The 19,001-nt window shown below is 46.1% G+C and overlaps 2 protein-coding genes across 2 annotated transcripts in view; one reads left to right on the plus strand and one right to left on the minus strand.

The window, feature by feature from the left end:
• rtkna (rhotekin a) overlaps nucleotides 1–17,385 on the minus strand; it is a 162,526-nt gene extending 145,141 nt beyond the window's left edge. The window contains exon 1 of the mRNA XM_079517070.1: nucleotides 16,780–17,385. Within this exon, the coding sequence (XP_079373196.1) occupies nucleotides 16,780–16,890 (111 nt within the window). The 5' untranslated portion in view covers nucleotides 16,891–17,385. The remainder of the gene's footprint in view (nucleotides 1–16,779) is intronic.
• Nucleotides 234–1,850, plus strand: LOC306933642 (fatty-acid amide hydrolase 2-A-like; the record flags this gene model as incomplete). Its single annotated transcript, XM_079515958.1, has 1 exon — nucleotides 234–1,850. The coding sequence occupies one exon, from the start codon at nucleotides 234–236 to the stop codon at nucleotides 1,848–1,850; it is 1,617 nt and encodes a 538-aa protein (XP_079372084.1).
• Nucleotides 17,386–19,001: the final 1,616 nt, after the last annotated feature.

Raw genomic sequence — 19,001 nt, forward strand, 5'->3', positions numbered from 1 at the left:
ATCACCGGTGCAGGCTGAAAGAGCCTGCTAGTCAGTCAGGGACTAATCAGAGGGCTGACAAATGGTGAATTCATGATGGTTCTGTTCTGACATCATAGATGACTGACTTCATACAACCGCCTCCATATATAACATTTCCCGCCATGTATACAGGTTCAAGCAGAAACATGCGAGAGTGGCGTGGTCCCACAATTGTGCCGACGGCATCACAGCACAACTAACTTACAACAACGATGGCATCGGGCAGGCTGGAGAAGCTCCAGGCATGGTTTCTCCGCCAGCTCGTGGCCGTCCTCTTGGCCGCATATTTCTGCCTCCTCTCACCTCGCCAGGCGACCTCGCCGGTCCGCCTGCCCCCCGTCACCAACCCCCTCCTGAAGACACCGGCCGTCTGCCTGGCCAGGATGATCCGCCGGAGAGAGGTGAGCAGCGTGGAGGTGGTGCAAGCGTACATCGACCGCATACGCGAGATCAACCCGCTCGTCAATGCCATGGTGAAGGACCGCTTCGGCCAGGCGCTGAAGGAGGCGGCGCAGGCCGACCTGCTGATCGAGGAGATGGGCGGAGGCGGAGAGGATGCGTTCGAGGACAGGCTACCGTTCCTGGGCGTGCCCTTCACTGTCAAGGAGGCCTTTTGTCTGCGCGGCATGCCCAACTCGGCGGGCCTGGTGTCCAGGAGCCACGTGGTGTCGGGGTCCGACGCGCCCGCCGTGGCCCTGGTGAAGGAAGCCGGGGCCATCGCCCTGGGTGTCACCAACTGCAGTGAGCTGTGCATGTGGGTGGAGTGCCACAACCACCTGTACGGCGTCACCAGGAACCCCTACAGTCTGGACAGGATCCCCGGCGGGAGCTCCGGAGGCGAGGGCAGCATTCTGGGCGCGGCGGGCTCCGTGATGGGCGTGGCGTCCGACGCCGGGGGCAGCATCCGCATGCCGGCCTTCTTCAACGGCGTCTTCGGACACAAGCCCACCGCGAGGACGGTGTCCAATGACGGCCAGCTGCCGGGCGCGTCGGGGCCGGAGGAAGACTTCCTGTGCACGGGCCCCATGTGCCGCTACGCCTGCGACCTCCTGCCCTTGCTGGAGGTGATGGCCGGTCCCGACACGGCTCGCCGACTGCGCTTGGCGGACCCCGTGGACGTGGCCAAGCTCCGCTTCTTCTCCGTGCCTCACGACGGCGGCTCCCTCCTGGTGTCTCCCGTGGATCCTCAGCTCCTGCGTGCTCAGCGCACGGTGGTGGAGCGGCTGGAGTCGGAGCTGGGGGTCAGCGTCGAGATGCTGACAATCCCTCAGCTCAGGGCCTCCTTCCACATCTGGGGAGCCATGATGACGGCGCCGGACGCAGAGGACGGCAAGAGCCCCCGGTCGTTCAATGAGCACCTGTCGGGCCACGAGGGCAAGACGGTCCGGCCCCTGTGGGAGCTGCTCAAGTGGATCGTGGGCCAGTCGCCGCACACCGTGGCCACCATCGGCCTGGCCACGTTCGAGATGCTGCGGCGCTCGTCGGCGCCGCCCACGCCGCGCGTGCTGCAGCAGAAGGAGGCACTGCAGCGACGCCTGGCCGAGCTGCTGGGCGACGACGGAGTCCTGCTCTACCCGTCGCACCCGCACCTGGCGCCCAAGCACCACGCGCCGCTCTTCACGCCGTTCAACTTCTCATACACGAGCATCTTCAACATCCTGGGCCTCCCGGTGACCCAGGTGCCGTTGGGGCTGAGCGCCGAGGGTCTGCCGTTGGGCGTGCAGGTGGTGGCCGGGAAGAACCAGGACAGACTGGGCCTGGCCGTGGCCGTGTACCTCGAGCAGGCCTTCGGAGGGTGGACGGAGCCCGGCACGCACGGTTCTGCATGACGCTATGCAAGGCGAGGATGAAAGGCCGTCGGGGCAGAAACCTGTGTTTTTTATGGGCGCTGGCTCCTCCTATGCACAGCTTAGTGTGTATGTGTGTATGTCCGTTTGAGCCATAGTGTAATAAATGGATAGAGACCGAAGCGGAGGCGGAGCGCTAGCCCCGCCCCCAAGATATTAATTTCAATGGAAGTTGCTCAGTGGCGTTTTGAAGCCCCCGGAAGACTGCCGGAAGTACAAATACAACTCACTTGGCTCGAGCGAGCAGAAGTTTAGCCTAGCCTAGCGTTTCCAGCTTGTAGATCTGCTACTTTTGCCATTTTTGAATTAGAATCCTGAAAGGTAACCGTTTTGGACAATAGGTTTCCACCTATCTAAAAGCCCAATCTAAAAAGCCCAATCTAAAAGCCCATACAAACCTGGCTGTGCTTTGAAAGGTCCATGGCTGGAGGGTTAATGGTGAATTATGTAGCGCCTGTGTAGCCGTCACAAAGCAAGGGGTCAAAGTTGAATTTGATTGAACATTGGTAGCACCGGCAGACAGTGGAGAACGCACACACAGCTCTGGCTCACTGCTTTCCAGAGTGCAACGAAGTTGGACAAGCGGGAAACAACCCTCCGCTGATGTCAGGGGCACTTGCTATTCATGAGTCCTGTGTGAAAGCTACACGTTTGTTTTTTTATTACTATTTTTTTTTGTTTTGGCCCAATGACATTTATTTAAATATTAAACCATAATTCCCCACAATGTGTGTGTAGTCTCCCTGCTTTTCTTCACATAATGTAAAATATGATTGCCCTGCCAGAAGAGTGATGCAACTCGTGAGCTTGCATAACAAAATACAATGCAACATCAAGACAATACATAGTCCCTAGAGCGAGGCAGTTTGTTTAGCCGACATGCTGTATGGGTCTACTCTGTGGGACTCTATCTATTGTCTTTATGCAGCGTTGTATTTTGTTATGAGTTTATGATGTTGAACAGTCTTGTGAAATGGAATATTCCTGTACCAGGGACCCCTCATAACTGAAGGTTTGTATTGAAAACGTAGAAACTCAAATGTAGCCAATTTAGAAGCTTGTACGTCACACCATTATATCGTTAGAGTAGTCTATTTTCTGGCCACAAAAGTGGTTACACTGATTTGTTTAAGTCAGAGACCCCCTGGGACCCCATTATGTGGCTCTCTGCCCAGCATCTCATTACCGTGTCCTCAGGACCCGGGGCCTCCTTTTGGGGTCTTTTGAGAACTGTGGATGGGAGCCATGCATGGAGGAAGCATTATTCTCTTTGGGTGGACGGAGGTGCCTTGAAGAGGACCACAGAGGAGGAAGTTCTGGCAGTCCTTGAAAAACATGGTCCTCTCAGAAAGAAAGAGAGAGAGAGGCTTCGTGTCCACTGGCAACAGTGGTGCTGGGACAAGTACTCAAAGTACGGGTAAAAGTTAAAAGTAGCAATCCCACAACATTATCATTGCTGTTGGGCAGAAACCCTCTTATTTCTATTTTAACTTTTCAAGTTTCTTCAACATTTTTCAAATTCAAAAATAGCAAAAGTAGCAGATCTGTATTCAAAACGCGTTTCGAGCTTGTGGATCTGCTACTTTTGTGTGACGCTGTAGTATGAGATGGGGAGTTGCCACGTTAATTTACGAAAAAACTAAACAAACTAAGAACATGGAGATTCTAAGAGGTCTCTACGAACCCATGAAAATGGGTGGTGAAGTTGTCAAAGTAAAAAATAAATCTACTAGTACTTCTTCCACGACTGCATGGGAGTACATGCTTGGGAGGAGGGGGGGGTGTCTTCCAGAGACATGTGCTGCTTACATAAACAAGTTTCCCCTCATCCCGTTGCTTTGCTGCCATGCAGGCCACATTAAACACGCTGGGAGGGAGGAGAGCTCAGAGCAGAGCTGAGGAGACTCTGCTGAACACTGCTGCTTATACCTACCGTGTGTGTGCCCGTGTGTGTCAAATATATAAACCATACACACCGTCCTAAACATGTGCAGGGGAGATAGCAGCGTGCCTGCTCTACCACACCGAGCAGAGGGGAACCAGCACTGAGGAGGGATAAAGCCCCCCCCGCTGGTAAACGAAATTATCTTCATGCCTTCAGCCCCGAAATGGGGGATGAAAAGCAAGCAACCACGCAGACGTCAACGGTTATCTATAGCGGGCATAGTACTACTATTCTCCTATAGTACTACCTACCCTGCATGCCACATATTGAAGAAAGATGTATTTCACTATGTTAACCCATTTTGACCTGAGATCGGATTCTAAAAATGTCTTCTACATCCTGACAGTTCTTCGATTTTTCAAAAATAGCAGACCTACAAGCTCGTAGCGCGCCACTCGGTGGCGCGCTATGAGCTTGTAGATCTGCTATTTTTCAATAGCTAAAGCATAACATAATGCTAACACCAAAAGGGATTCCCGCCCAAAATGGGTTAAACAAATGCATGCATAAATACACCCCCCAAAACGTTGTATACATGGGAGAAAGTACAACTTTGACTGTGCCGGAATACCATTTAAACTATACATTTAAAAAGATATACACTGTACACACAGTGAATACAAGGTTTATGGACCTTTTCAATATTAAACGTGACATGTGGCGTCATGTGGCTGTTGCCGGTGTGATTTGTTGCATATTGTGTGGGACATATTATTGTTTGTCTTGTCTTGTTTATATATAATTTTAATGTATGGACTTTTGTTCAAATTCTATGGAATGTTTCGTAAAAATAAAAAATAAAAAATAAAATAAAAAAATCACACCGTGTGAACTGAGTGGTGTAAGGTCTTATATAGACTGATCAGCTGTGGTCTGACGTAATGTCTGACGTAATGAAATCACACCCGGGTGAACTGGGTGACCGTAGCAACCATGCTCATTTTTTGAGCACAGACAGACAGACACGTAAACTAACAAAGCCAGTCGTAGGGGTGGTTTACACCACTCAAAAAAGAGGGAGGAAGAGAGAGAGAGAGAGAGAGAGAAAGAGGGAACACCCATGGTTTCTAAAGTATACCACAATGTGTTCCCTCTGGATCCACCGTGCGAGGGTGTGGAGATCTCTCCACAGGGTGGAGAGAAAACACCAAACTAACCAAACCACAAAACAAAGACCTTTCTACACCAGTGGCAGCCTCCTCCAGGGTTGCCATGTCTGCAATGTCACAAGTCATAAAGGCTGAGGCTTTAACCTATATGCTTTTATACAAAAGTATGGAATATCCGAGAGTATTAAGATTTGATGGAAAATGCTTCAGAATTACCATTTTGACACAAAAAACATAACCGAAAACAGCCTCTCACTTTAGAAAGTAGAAACCCAGTGTTTCTAAAGTGTAAAACCAATGGTTCTGAAACATTTTCATGTCAAGGACCCCAGTAAATAAAATGTAAATGTGTCCGCGTATCTCCGTCTGGGACACCCATACCAGATTTGTGGTGTTAAAATGCAAAAGATGTCTGTGAGCTTGTTCGATCGCATGCATATAGCATCTTTTGGTGCTCGTTTTCATAGACCCGGTTGCTTGTTTCTCTCGCAACACTGACAGCCTCCCAGGCCCTGCCATACACTCCTTATATTACTCACTGCCTGGGAGAGTGTGTGGATGGATGGGTGTGTCATGAACACACACACACACACACACACACACACACACACACACACACACACACACACACACACACACACACACACACACACACACACACACACACACACACACACACACACACACACACACACACACACACACACACACACACACACACACACACACACACACACACACACACACACACAGCTAACCACTTCCTGGCCCTACATAGCTGGTGGGGACCGTAGCGGTCAGGATAGCCTCCATCAGAGAGACTTCAAACATTCCATCGTTACCGAGGTAACGATCCCACGGCCTGGCAGGCACTAGCCTTCCCTGCATGCATGTGTTGGATTGATTGATAGAATGCTTTATTAACAGGTTTGTTAACAGTACATGTACTGCAGTGTAGTACAGTTAAAATGTAATGCAACAACGATATTCCGATAACACAAAAACATAACACAAGGGGCTTGTTTCCATTGTGGTCCATTTGAATCGGGGGCGGTGACATGAAGACGTTTGAGCACCACTGTGTTAATGTATGTTTTCTGTTTTGTAATAATAATCTAAAGGCTCCATGGAGCCTGGCTGCTTTCAGCTGCAACAGCACCGGAGAGGCGGCATGCAGCGAAGACACTCAACAGCATCGAGAGAATGAGAGAGAGAGAGAGAGAGAGAGAGAGAGAGAGAGAGAGAGAGAGAGAGAGAGAGATGGATGGATAAAGCAGATGTCTCGGGGCTGCAACTATCCCATTACTTACTTAGCGATTATTCCATTGATTACTTTTCCCCATCAACAAATCAAGTAACGAGTTGAGTGTCATTGTATACGCACAATGCTGCCATGGGTATAAAGAAAATGACAATTGTGACCTTGTAGATCAGCTATTTTAAACATTTTTTTGTAGATTTTTCGGAAACTTTTCACCTATGACATGCTCAAAAGAGGGCGATCGATCGGTTATTAATTCTTTACTTATTGTATTACTTAATCCTTTTCAATTCCCTTTCAAATAATCGATTAAATCGAACAAACGGCAGCACTACACGATGTATTCTTTTCTTTTAGAAATGGATTAAATGGAACAAACAGCAGCGACTGCGAGGACCAGAGAGACATGAAGGAGACGGATGGGGAAAGCAGATGCGTGGCTGCTGCTCCTACTCCCACAGAGAGAGGCAGGCAGTCAGGCAACTGGACAAATATGTGCATGTAATGTCTCCTTGTTTGTCTGCCGCTCGCACCAACCCCGTTTAATTTGTGCATATGGCATCTAGACAAGAGTAACAGATGTCCTCGGTCCTGAGAGACGTACAGTACGAGTGCACGCGCAGGTGGTAGAGTGGCCGTCTGGGGCCTGTTAGGTTCTGTGCAGTGTTGATTTCGTCGACTGTCTAATACTATGACGAAAAATGTTCGTCGACTACCTTATTTCACTGACGAAAACTAAATGGAAACTCAATGAAAACTAAGCTATGATGATTAAAACTAAATTTGTATTAGTGACAATTTCGTCAACAAATAAAAACTAGACTAAAATGTTGGGAAGGGACTAGTGGACAAGAGATCCAGTATGAGTAAAAGACAAGTCATTTTTTACTTGGTTAAATGCTGAAAATAGCGATCTACAAACTCACAACACGTCGCGAGCTTGTAGATCGGCTATTTTTAGCAAGCGTAGAATCTGCCATTACGATCGCATCAAGGCCCGCAAAACACTAAAGCATTTCAGATGACTAAAATATAACTAAAACTAAATAAAATTGTACTCAAAAGACTATGACTTTGCTGCCAAAATCAACACTGCCTGTCAGGTTCTGTGTTCGATCCCCAGCTCCTCCTCATGTCGAAGTGTCTTTGAGCAAGACACTGAACCAACCCCTCGGATAGGTAACTGCTCCCCATCAGCAGGTTGGAGCCTTCATTGCATGGCTGCCTCCGCTTCCGGTGTGCGTGTGTGTGTGAACTGTGAAGGTGAATGATTATGTAACGTATATAATGTAAAGCTCTTTGCATAAGCGTGCTATAGAAATGCAGACCCCCACACACACGCACACGGTAAAAGACCGAAATCCATGCTGATGCAGCAGGAATCCTTCCTTTGAGAATGTGGAGACAGATGGCCTATACAGACAGATAGACAGCCCAGAGAGAGAGAGAGAGAGAGAGAGACACACACACACACACACACACACACACACACACACACACACACACACACACACACACACACACACACACACACACACACACACACACACACACACACACACACACACACACACACACACACACACACACACACACACACACACACACACACACACACACCTGCTCTCACAGTCTGACACTCCATCCAGCAGATCTGGGTTGCACCGGTAGCAGAGTGAACGATAGCATTTGCACTTTTGCAGGCACGTGGCGGCACAATTAATCACAAGGCTTTCTTGCTACAATATTGATTACGGCAATTTTCTAATCGCAGGAGGCTCAGATTTTTTTTTGTAAGAACCAACACAAAAGTATGACTTCAAAGTCATACTGCAACGCTTGTGCTGAACATGGCGAATATAGAGGTGATTGCATTATGAACGGCGGTATGTGAGAATGCTGCTTTTCATCACATTTTCATCACTTTTAAAGACATGCAATGTGGAGGTGGACTGCTTGCGAGCAGTTTGAATGTTAGTTAGAGTGGGCGGGGCCATGGCGTGGCCCAAGGCGAGTACTGATTCCGCCACGGGTTTGAGTCAAATGGTTCATTGTATCGCATCGTACAGTAGCGCAAAATACACGGCGGCCCATTTCTGTAGATCACTCCCCAAAGGCAACCAGGAAGTGAATGACTGCGTGCACAGAAAAACAGCTCCGGGATGGGCGAGCAAGGTGTTGCCTAGCAGCGGCCGCTGTCAAATAATTTATTTTAGCGATCAAGGTTTTATACCATTAAAAAGGACCTAAAGACGTGTCCACACATCCTGGGCCTCCTACGGGTGTAATTATGAAGACGTGTGTGGACACGTCCTGGGCTTCTAAATTATTAAGAAACCTATGGCTTTTCCATTGTACTCAATTCATCAGCTATGTTATGATGTCATCTCTCAAGCAACACAAAATAATTCATATTTCGTCATGTCCTATTACTGACCTGTATAAGACTGAATACTGAGTGTGGTCGTCAAGCTCCCAAGCCGCGAGAGGGGCGTGACCATTTCAGGCAAACTCATGGAGAAATCAGTACTCGCGCCCCCAAGGGGTCTGAAAGAATCTTTTAAAAAAAAAATATCGTAAAAAACAAAACATACATACATACATTTGTTTTTTACCAATTCAAAAACAACCAAATTTGTACTATTTCACAATCGGAGGGCCACAGCCAGTTCCTTTGGGGATCCTTGGCATCACGGACAGTTTTGGGAAGCCTAGCCCTGCTATAGGGAAAGGCTTTGTGCACGCTGCTGCACACAGTGAGTGGCACAGAACATGATTGAGTTTCAGGACTGGCGGCCACAGTGGCAGCCAGCGGGTAAACAAGCAGCGGGTACAACAACAGCGGGTAGAACAGCAGCGCCGCGCGGCACCGCGTGCAGCGGGGTGATAACGAGCAGGGCAAGTGGGGACAGACTCACTGGACCGCTGGGTTTCCTGCATTAACCTGAAGCAACGGAGGAAGAATTAACTGCTTGTTTTGGGTCCGGTCCAACACAGACCTCCACACTCCTTTGTTTTAGTCTTATTCACTCTATGCTTGTAATTAGTTGATAATAATCTGTCTGTTAGCTCAGTGATTCTCAAACTTTTCAGGCCGCGACCCCCCAAAATAATCATATTTGAAATGGGACCCCCCCACCCAAAATAATCATATTTGAACTGGGGACCCACCCAAAATAATCATATTTGAACTGCAGGGGTCCCACCTTGAGAAGTACTTGGATATAGACAATGTTTGCTACCGTCTCCTATTTTTTGACAATTTGGTCAATGTTTGACCAATTTTTATAGTATAGTTGGTTGATGACTTTCGATGCAGTAATGGTCTTCTTTCCTTTTTCTTTTTTTTTTTGAAATGTTTTTTTTTTGTGGCTTTCGCCTTTATTTTATATTTTTTATGGAGGGACAGACAGTAGGCTGACAGGAAATGGGGAGAGAGATGGGGGGGTGACATGCAGTAAAGGCCGTCGGGATCGGGAGTCGAACCCGCGGCACACTGACACTGCCAGACTGGATTACCAGCCAAGGTGCCTGGACCGCTGAGCCATGGCTCAGGCCATGGTCTTCTTTCTTTCTTTCTCTTACTTTCTTTCTTTCTTTCCTAAAAGTAACTTCAATGTTATCTGGGGACCCCTCCAAAATCATGTGGGGAACCCACTGGGGGTCCAGACCCACAGGTTGAGAACCACTGTGTTAGATGTTTGTCATGCTAGTTGATAATGTGTCATTGACACAGGAGAGGTCCAGACCAATCACAGTCACAGGAAGTTCTGGAAAGTTGGCTTAAACAGAAACACGCACGCACACGCACGCACACGCACGCACGCACGCACGCACGATATTCTTGTGTGAAAAGGTGAAAGGGGTTCTTTCAAAGTTCTATGGTTTGCTTCATTGATATGCCACACACTCAAGAGTGACATTAAGAAAGCTCTAATGAACACACACACACCCAGGTTCGCGCACATGCACGCACGCACGCACGCACAAAGAGATGACGATATGGGAGAACATCCAGAAAATTAGCATTCCCGACAAAGACAGGGAAGCGTCGATGTGGAATGTGAACCAGTGGAGAGCAGATTACACAGTTAAAGGTAACAAAGATGGTTCTGTCAGAGGAGACAAAGTCTCTTAAACCAGATTTAGAGAGGATTGAGACTCAAAGATGAAAGTAATAGACTTACTTACAACAAAAAGACAGCATCCCAGCAAAGATAGGATGGCATTTTCCATTCCTAAGTTCATATTTGAAGTCAAAGACATTGCTTATCATTCCTATATTCATGTTTGTCAAAAACGTGAATATACTCCTATACTATTGTACCGTGTATCTGTGTGAAACAAGCAACGAACCAAGTCAGCTTTGTTCTTCGTATACGGATTACGGAAACATGCGTCAGAAAAGAGTATCTGTACACTTACCTCATAACTTTACATAATGACTATTAAGCTGTGCAATAAGCTGAAACCATGGTCTCTAGAAGAAGTACAACTGTCATCTGCTTTGATTGATTGGCATCTTTACTGTATATTTCCATTGTGGCCCTTTGAGTGTAAGAGAGTGTGTGTGTGCTTACATAATAAGTAAGCGTTGCCGCGAGCCATGAGGCCCATAGGGCTATTTCCCATTTGCTTAGCGTGAGGCAGCTTGGTGTACAAGTACACCCCCTGGACATGACTCTAGTATGTCACAGGGACCCCCTGGACATGACTCTAGTATGTCACAGGGACCTGGACATGACTCTAGTATGTCACAGGGACCTGGACATGACTCTAGTATGTCACAGGGACCTGGACATGACTCTAGCATGTCACAGGGATCCCCTGGACATGACTCTAGTATGTCACAGGGACCCCCTGGACATGACTCTAGTATGTCACAGGGACCCCCTGGACATGACTCTAGTATGTCACAGGACATGACTCTAGTATGTCACAGGACATGACTCTAGTATGTCACAGGGACCTGGACATGACTCTAGTATGTCACAGGACATGACTCTAGTATGTCACAGGGACCTGGACATGACTCTAGTATGTCACAGGACATGACTCTAGTATGTCACAGGGACCTGGACATGACTCTAGTATGTCACAGGGACCCCCTGGACATTACTCTAGTATGTCACAGGGACCTGGACATGACTCTAGTATGTCACAGGGACTTGGTGTACAAGTACACCCCCTGGACATGACTCTAGTATGTCACAGGACATGACTCTAGTATGTCACAGGGACATGACTCTAGTATGTCACAGGGACCTGGACATGACTCTAGTATGTCACAGGGACTTGGTGTACAAGTACACCCCCTGGACATGACTCTAGTATGTCACAGGGACATGACTCTAGTATGTCACAGGGACTTGGACCTGGACATGACTCTAGTATGTCACAGGGACTTGGACCTGGGCATGACTCTAGTATGTCACAGGGACCTGGACATGACTCTAGTATGTCACAGGGACCTGGACATGACTCTAGTATGTCACAGGGACCTGGACATGACTCTAGTATGTCACAGGGACCTGGACATGACTCTAGTATGTCACAGGGACTTGGTGTACAAGTACACCCCCTGGACATGACTCTAGTATGTCACAGGACATGACTCTAGTATGTCACAGGGACATGACTCTAGTATGTCACAGGGACCTGGACATGACTCTAGTATGTCACAGGGACTTGGTGTACAAGTACACCCCCTGGACATGACTCTAGTATGTCACAGGACATGACTCTAGTATGTCACAGGGACATGACTCTAGTATGTCACAGGGACCTGGACATGACTCTAGTATGTCACAGGGACTTGGTGTACAAGTACACCCCCTGGACATGACTCTAGTATGTCACAGGGACATGACTCTAGTATGTCACAGGGACTTGGACCTGGACATGACTCTAGTATGTCACAGGGACTTGGACCTGGGCATGACTCTAGTATGTCACAGGGACTTGCCCGTCAATCCAACCCTTGACGCTGAGTGCCAAGCAGGGAGACATTGATTCCCATTTTTATAGTCTTTGGGTGACCAGGCACAGAATTAAATCCTGACCTCCCAGTCTCAGGGCGGACACGGTCTCTAACCACAAGGCCACTGAGCTGAGTTTGTGCTTGCTTACAGATGGGTAATTATTCAACTGAATGAAGTCAGCATGCTTTGTAATAGAGGAGAGCTATTTGGGATCACATGACACTGAGTCACCCCCTCTCTTCCTCTTCTCACACCGTTGTTGAGTCAATCATCGCCATGAGCACGTCATCCAGTCACAACAGGCCTTTATGCCAAACCACAGCCTCACACATGTACATATATGCCATGCACGTACAGTAGTTAAGGGTAAATCCTCTGGAGGATTTGGCTGATAACACTGTAGGACACTGACGAAGGTGTGTGTGTGATAACACTGTAGGACACTGACGAAGGTGTGTGTGCGTTTTGGCTTTTACCTCCTACTGCTGATTCAATGCGTAATGCTCTAGTAAAAACAGAATTGAAGTGGCAGTTTGCTGACTTGAAGATTTATTATGTTCCCCCAAGTTTCTTGGTTTTGTTTTGTTTTATGCTATGGTGTGTAAATCACTCGATTCCCTTTCTACGATATACTGTAAGAAGGCTGTGAACTGAATATGAATTTGTATCACCACTAGCCAACCCAATCCAAAAAATGCATTTAAAAACAACAGAAAGCTGACCAAAAAAAGTGCTGTATAATCGAAAAGAATGACAACTGTAAAACAACAAAATAAAAACATAAAAGACCAGTTTAAAAGATGAAAGGGACAAAACAAAAAGAGTAATAAAACTAAAAGCAATAAGACCATAAGAAAAGTGAAAAGAAAGTCAATTCTCATATTAAGTTAAAAAAGTACTAGGACGGGATTTAAAAACCAGGCAATAACTTGCTGTTCGGAAGCAGAGATTTAACTGCACAATCAGAGAATCAGACAGTCACAATCTCTTAGTAAAACGCATCTAAACTGGCCCTGTACTTGGTACGGTGCCCCCCCCCCCCCCCCCCTCCTGCTGCAATTTTCGGCGAATGTTCCTCCCCAGAATAGGGATGCCAGTGTTCACGTGGTTAACCTTGGCCTTGAAACAACCAGAAGTAACTGGTCAGCAGAGCCTGAGTGACCTCGGTTTTAACCCATTCAAACATGGTCAATTCTAAAAAAAAAAACTAAATCCAAACTGTATATCGTTGCTGTCGGGCAGAAACCTATTATTTCCGCTATTATTAACGCCATACTTTATCATACTACAGTGTCAAACAGAAGCATCAAAAGTAGCAGATCTACAAGCTCCAAATGCCTCGCTTCGAGCCTCGTTTCGAGCTTGTAGATCTGATACATTTCCACCCGACAGAGATGATATATAGTTTAAATCTAAAATGACAGATGCTTTCCCAGTTTTAATGGGTAGAAAACACTTAAACCATGGGGCGCCGATGGCCTAGTGGTCAAGGCGCATTGTATAAGTACCACATATGGGCTCTAATGTAGCCTGACAGTGAGTCAGGGGTTCGATTCCTGAGGAGCCAGCTACGGGAAGCCAGTACAGGGAGAATGTGCTAATCTTGTTTTCCTGTAAAATACGAGCTGCAACATCATTCTGATTCCGAACCAGCTGCGTGTGTGAGATGAAAGTCTGGATAACAGCAACATAAAGGACATCACAGTTACAGTAGTCAAGCCGGCTCCAGATAAAAGCATGTATAACCCTTTCAAATTCACTAAAGACACTAGAGACCCAAGATTAATAGTTTGAACCTTTAAGACTGGAGCGGAGATATAAGGCAAAATTTTTACGCTATGGATATCTTTAAGGGGATTTGTGTGTGTGTGTTCAAGGTTCAAGGTCTTTATTAATGTCCCAGAAGGGCAATTGTGTTTACAGCAACAGTAGTGGTTTCCGACATACAAACAATACAAAACAATACAGGACAACAACAGACAAGAGACACCATGGCATAAACAGAGGTCTGGTCGCATCTATTGCAGGTAGAAGAATAAGAGATAAAAAAAAAGAAAGCAAAAAAGTGCTTAAGATATAAGATATAATATATAAAGTGCCGCATAAAGTGCATATTTCAGCATCATCGTCATCACATTACATGATTACTGGCAGCATTGACTGCACGAATCGAGGCAGGGACAAAGGAGTACTTACATCTGTTGTTTTTGATAACGGGGGCACCCAGACGACGGCCCGATGGCAACAGCCTGTACTCTGACTCGAGTGGGTGGGCATTATCCTGCCGAATGGCCCTAGCCTTCATGAGCAGCTGTCTATTGTAAAAAGGATCGAGGCTCTCCAACTGAATGCCAGTAATTTTGGAGGCAGTTTTCACAATACTTCTAAGATAATCTTTCTCTTTAATGGCGAGGTTGCCATACCAACAGATGATAGAAAAGGAGATAATAGAATGTACATAGGCACTGTAAAACAGTTTCATCAGGTCTCTGTCGACATTAAACCTGGCTAGTTTCCTTAGGCGTTGCTGGCCCTTCTTACACAGCATGTCGGTGTTTATATCGAGTGTGTGTGTGTGTGTGTGTGTGTGTGTGTGTGTGTGTGTGTGTGTCAGTGTGTGTGTGTGTGTGTGTGTGTGTGTGTGTGTTCGGGCATCACTGGAAGCTGCTCTATATGTCAGAGAGATGTTGAGGTTGCTGTCGGACAGAAACCTCTTATCTCCATAATTATTTTAACTTTTTGTGTTTTTTGGTAAACTACTCGATCATACTACACTACAGATACAGTGACTGACTGCAAGAATACATAGAGGTAGAAACAGTTACTTTTTACTTTTTTTTCAAATTAAAAGATCATCAAACACAGCAGATCGACGAGCTTGAAATGCTGCGTGAAGTGAGTGACGCTGTAGTGTGATCAAGTAGAGGCGTTCATTTACAAAAGAAAAACACACAAAAAGGTAAAATATGGAGATAAGCGGTTTCTGCCCGGCAGCAGCGATTGTGTGTTGTCGGGGACAGATCTGTCCCTGTGACCTGCAGATCAATACAACTATGGACTGTGTGTATGACCCCCGCCCCCTTCCCCATCACACACACGTCCCACACCCACCCAGGGTTCAGCGCCGGTTTCCTGTGACATGAATGATAAACGGCAGGTACAAGGACTACAATCAGACACATCAGAAGACATGTGTAATGTATGTTTGTGTCCACAGCTAATCTGTACACATGTATTGTAATCACGACATGTGTTGCGCATGAGAGCGCACATGCGCGCGCACACACACACACACACACACACACACACACGGCCCCATCACAGTAACAAACACACACAGGGTGGGGGGGGGGGGGGGGGGGGGGGTCGAGAGAGCAAAGAAAGAGGGGCGGTGCAGTGAATCAATACCCGATCTTTTTCCATTTGCTATATTGCACCATTAACATTCCCTAAGTATCCGTTTACAATTGAGTTAGTGCTTCCTTGTCCCTGCTTCCGTGTCCTATACCAATCCACCCCCATGCCTGCCCCTGACACACACACACACACACACACACACACAGTCACACACACACACACACACACACACACACACACACACACACACACACACACACACACACACACACACACACACACACACACACACACACACACACACACACACACACACACACACACACACACACACACACACACACACACACACACACACACACACACACACACACACACACACTTTAAGGGCAGACACAAAAAAGAAAGAAGGCCAAAGGATCTTATTTCCCTGTTTGCTCTTGGCCTAACCTACGAACCCGGTGGCATCTTCACGTCCAATATGTCCTGTGATATTATTTGATTTGACACACACAGACACACACACACACACAATCGCCTAACTGAATAGCAAAGCGTCATGGCTCCCGAACAAAATGTAATGAGAGTAATGTGCAGCATGTCCCCAATGTGGCTCACACCAAATATAATGAATGTAATGTATGTGGTCTGAGGGAGAGAGAGAAGACAGACAGACAGACAGACAGACAGACAGACAGATCAAAACAGATTGAGAGGAGACTTTTCCATCATAACAGCATTAATGTGTGTAGACTATGCAAGTATAAAACATAATTAGAGCTTGGAATCGGAAGTCCTTCAAAAGCACAGTCTAGCCTAATATAACATAATTATATAATAAGAAGCAGATGTGTATTGTTGTAGCATCACAGTGGCTTTGCAGAAAGAGGATGAATGAACTGTAAACTAAAAAGTCAGTGACGAACAGCTGACACAGAGAGAGAGAGAGAGGCTTTGACCCATTTCTCAAATGTTGCCCATCATTGTACCCATAGGATACCTAGACTATAGAGACTCTCAATGCACTCACAGTCACTGCTGACGAATGCACACTTATTTTTAGTTAGAAGACACATGGAAAAGTGTTGACAACAGACTACTAGACAAAGAATGAGGGAGAGTTCAAGTTGAAGAAGTGGTCAGCAGATTCATCATAACCAAATGGTGTGTGTGTGTGTGTGTGTGTGTGTGTGTGTGTGTGTGTGTGTGTGTGTGTCTGTCTGCAGACAGGGACGGTCATTTAAAGTTTCTTTCTGACCTGTAACGTGTCCAAGAAGACGCTCCGTCTGAACTTGCCTCTCCGTATCTCCATCTCCAGGGCAGAGCCGCGGGCCACCGTGGCTCTGGTCGTCTGGTTCCGACAGAACATCGTGGGATTCGTGACAAAACAAGTACTTTTTCCCCCAGTTTCAACTTTGTGTGAATTGTATCCCTTTTTTCTGCCGCGCTGCGTCCTTCTTTGAACTTCACAGAGTTTGAAGAAGCCGACTTGAGAAAGAGAGTGGGGGAAAAAATCTATTCCGACAAACTCTCAGTTTCAGACGCACACAGCCAGCGAAACGCACGGATATATCCAGGTGGCACTAAACAGTCAAACAAACCAAAGCAGCAAATCTCCCTAGAGATGTTTTTCCCTTCCCAGTCCCAACCCTGATTCAAGCAGTCACGCTTTCTCCCCAGCTGCCAGTCTAATCGCACAAACACACTTGAACAATCCTCTTCCACTCTGTCTTCTTGCAGAGTCACTTTCTTTTTCCACGCATCCAGGGCAGACTGTGTCCCCTGTTTGCCCGGCCACAGACAAGACAGACTTCACTGTGACTGACACCGCTGCTGGTGGTGGTAACACGGTGCCCTAACTTTTGCTCTCTCTTTGCTCTTGTTGTGTCCAGAGTCAGAATGAGTGAGACCTCTACTGGCGAGGCTTTGATTAGCAGTTAAACATAAAATGACGTGCAGTGATTCGACAGATTGGTGGGTTCTCAAAGTGGGCTCCGGGGAGTGGGGACCCCCCACCGCGGCACCGTCCCACGGGTAGAATTAGTTTTATAGCATCTAAATCAGTTAAGTATAACTGATTAAGTATAACTAAATCAGTTAAGCTATATAACTATAATATTATATAACTATATAAGTTATTGTAAGTAATATTTTTTGATTAAAACAAAAAAAGTTATTTGTTAAAAAGTTATAGTTCTATCTATATTCAGAGACTGAGGGTATTTGCTATAGTGTTGTTTATTCAGTAACAGGTGTCTTCCTGTCTCTCCAGCTAAACATAAAATACATATTGGAGGTGGGTTGTCAATTTCATCCAATCATGAGAGTTATCAGGTTTGATTTTATAGTGTTCCCGCTTCCAATTTAGTAGGCCTATGCTCATTTATTTGTGTTATCACTTCTAATTTCACTATCCTGTGTAGGCTATAGCTGTAGGAGTTATCTCTCCATGATTGGATGACAATGCCAAAACATGTATTTTCTGTTTAGAGTTGGAGAGACTAGTGTTACTGAATACACACTCTATAGCAATTGTTAGAATATAATCAGGATATAGGCCTACAGGCATATAGGCCTCCAACTATTACTTCAACCTATGCTATGCCCTATACATAGGGCATAGCATAGGTGGCCATTTTGTGGTGCCACAATTCGAAAGCCCATTCATTTTTTTTCCACATAGAGATTTCTGGAAAAAAAGGTAAACAAATGGTATTTATTAAATATAATATCATATTAATTGAATTAATACAGAAATATATTCTAACTATTTTCTCATAGACAGAGCATTGTACTGTGTTTTTATTCTCACAATTACATTCATGATGCAATTGTGTTTTATCCATTCTGCATGGTTTGGAGCGGCAACGACTTGACAGGTGTGTGTAGTTGTTTACTGTTTGGAACGTTTAGGCTAGATTTGAGAGAATTCGTCTGTCAGCAGGTTACAAAAACATGCAGGGGTATTTATAGCCTATGAAAGATAACATGTAAAAAAAACAACTACATATTACCACATATTACAACTATATTCTAGTGATTGAATCACTGGAATGTGATTCTAGTCAACTGACACGTTTTTATTACTATATTAACGGTGGTGTTGTCGCTATTTTGTGCATGCCATTATTGGGTAAAATGTTCTATAACTTCCACAAATAAAAGAGTGAATATAGCAGACTAGCTCACATGTCGCATGTGATGCTTTGTGAGCATGTAGATCAGCTCATTTTTGAGGTACGACAATGTATAAAAAATAGTCTGACTTAAGTGGCCTATGGCAGTGGTTCAGTCAGTGCCATATAGGCAGGGTCTTGAGCAGTGTTGTTAGCTAAGCTCAGTAAGCTGTCGCGGTGGTGCGCCTTTCCTGGCTTTGCTCTGGGTTGGCTCCCACAGTGTCAGTTTACTTGCCACTAGGTCCGGGTGCCTGACGCAGTGCCATGCCAGCCTCATCCTTATACTCACTCTGACTTTGTCTGT

This window comes from Electrona antarctica, assembly GCF_951216825.1.
Source record: "Electrona antarctica genome assembly, chromosome: 12".
NCBI lineage: Eukaryota > Metazoa > Chordata > Actinopteri > Myctophiformes > Myctophidae > Electrona > Electrona antarctica.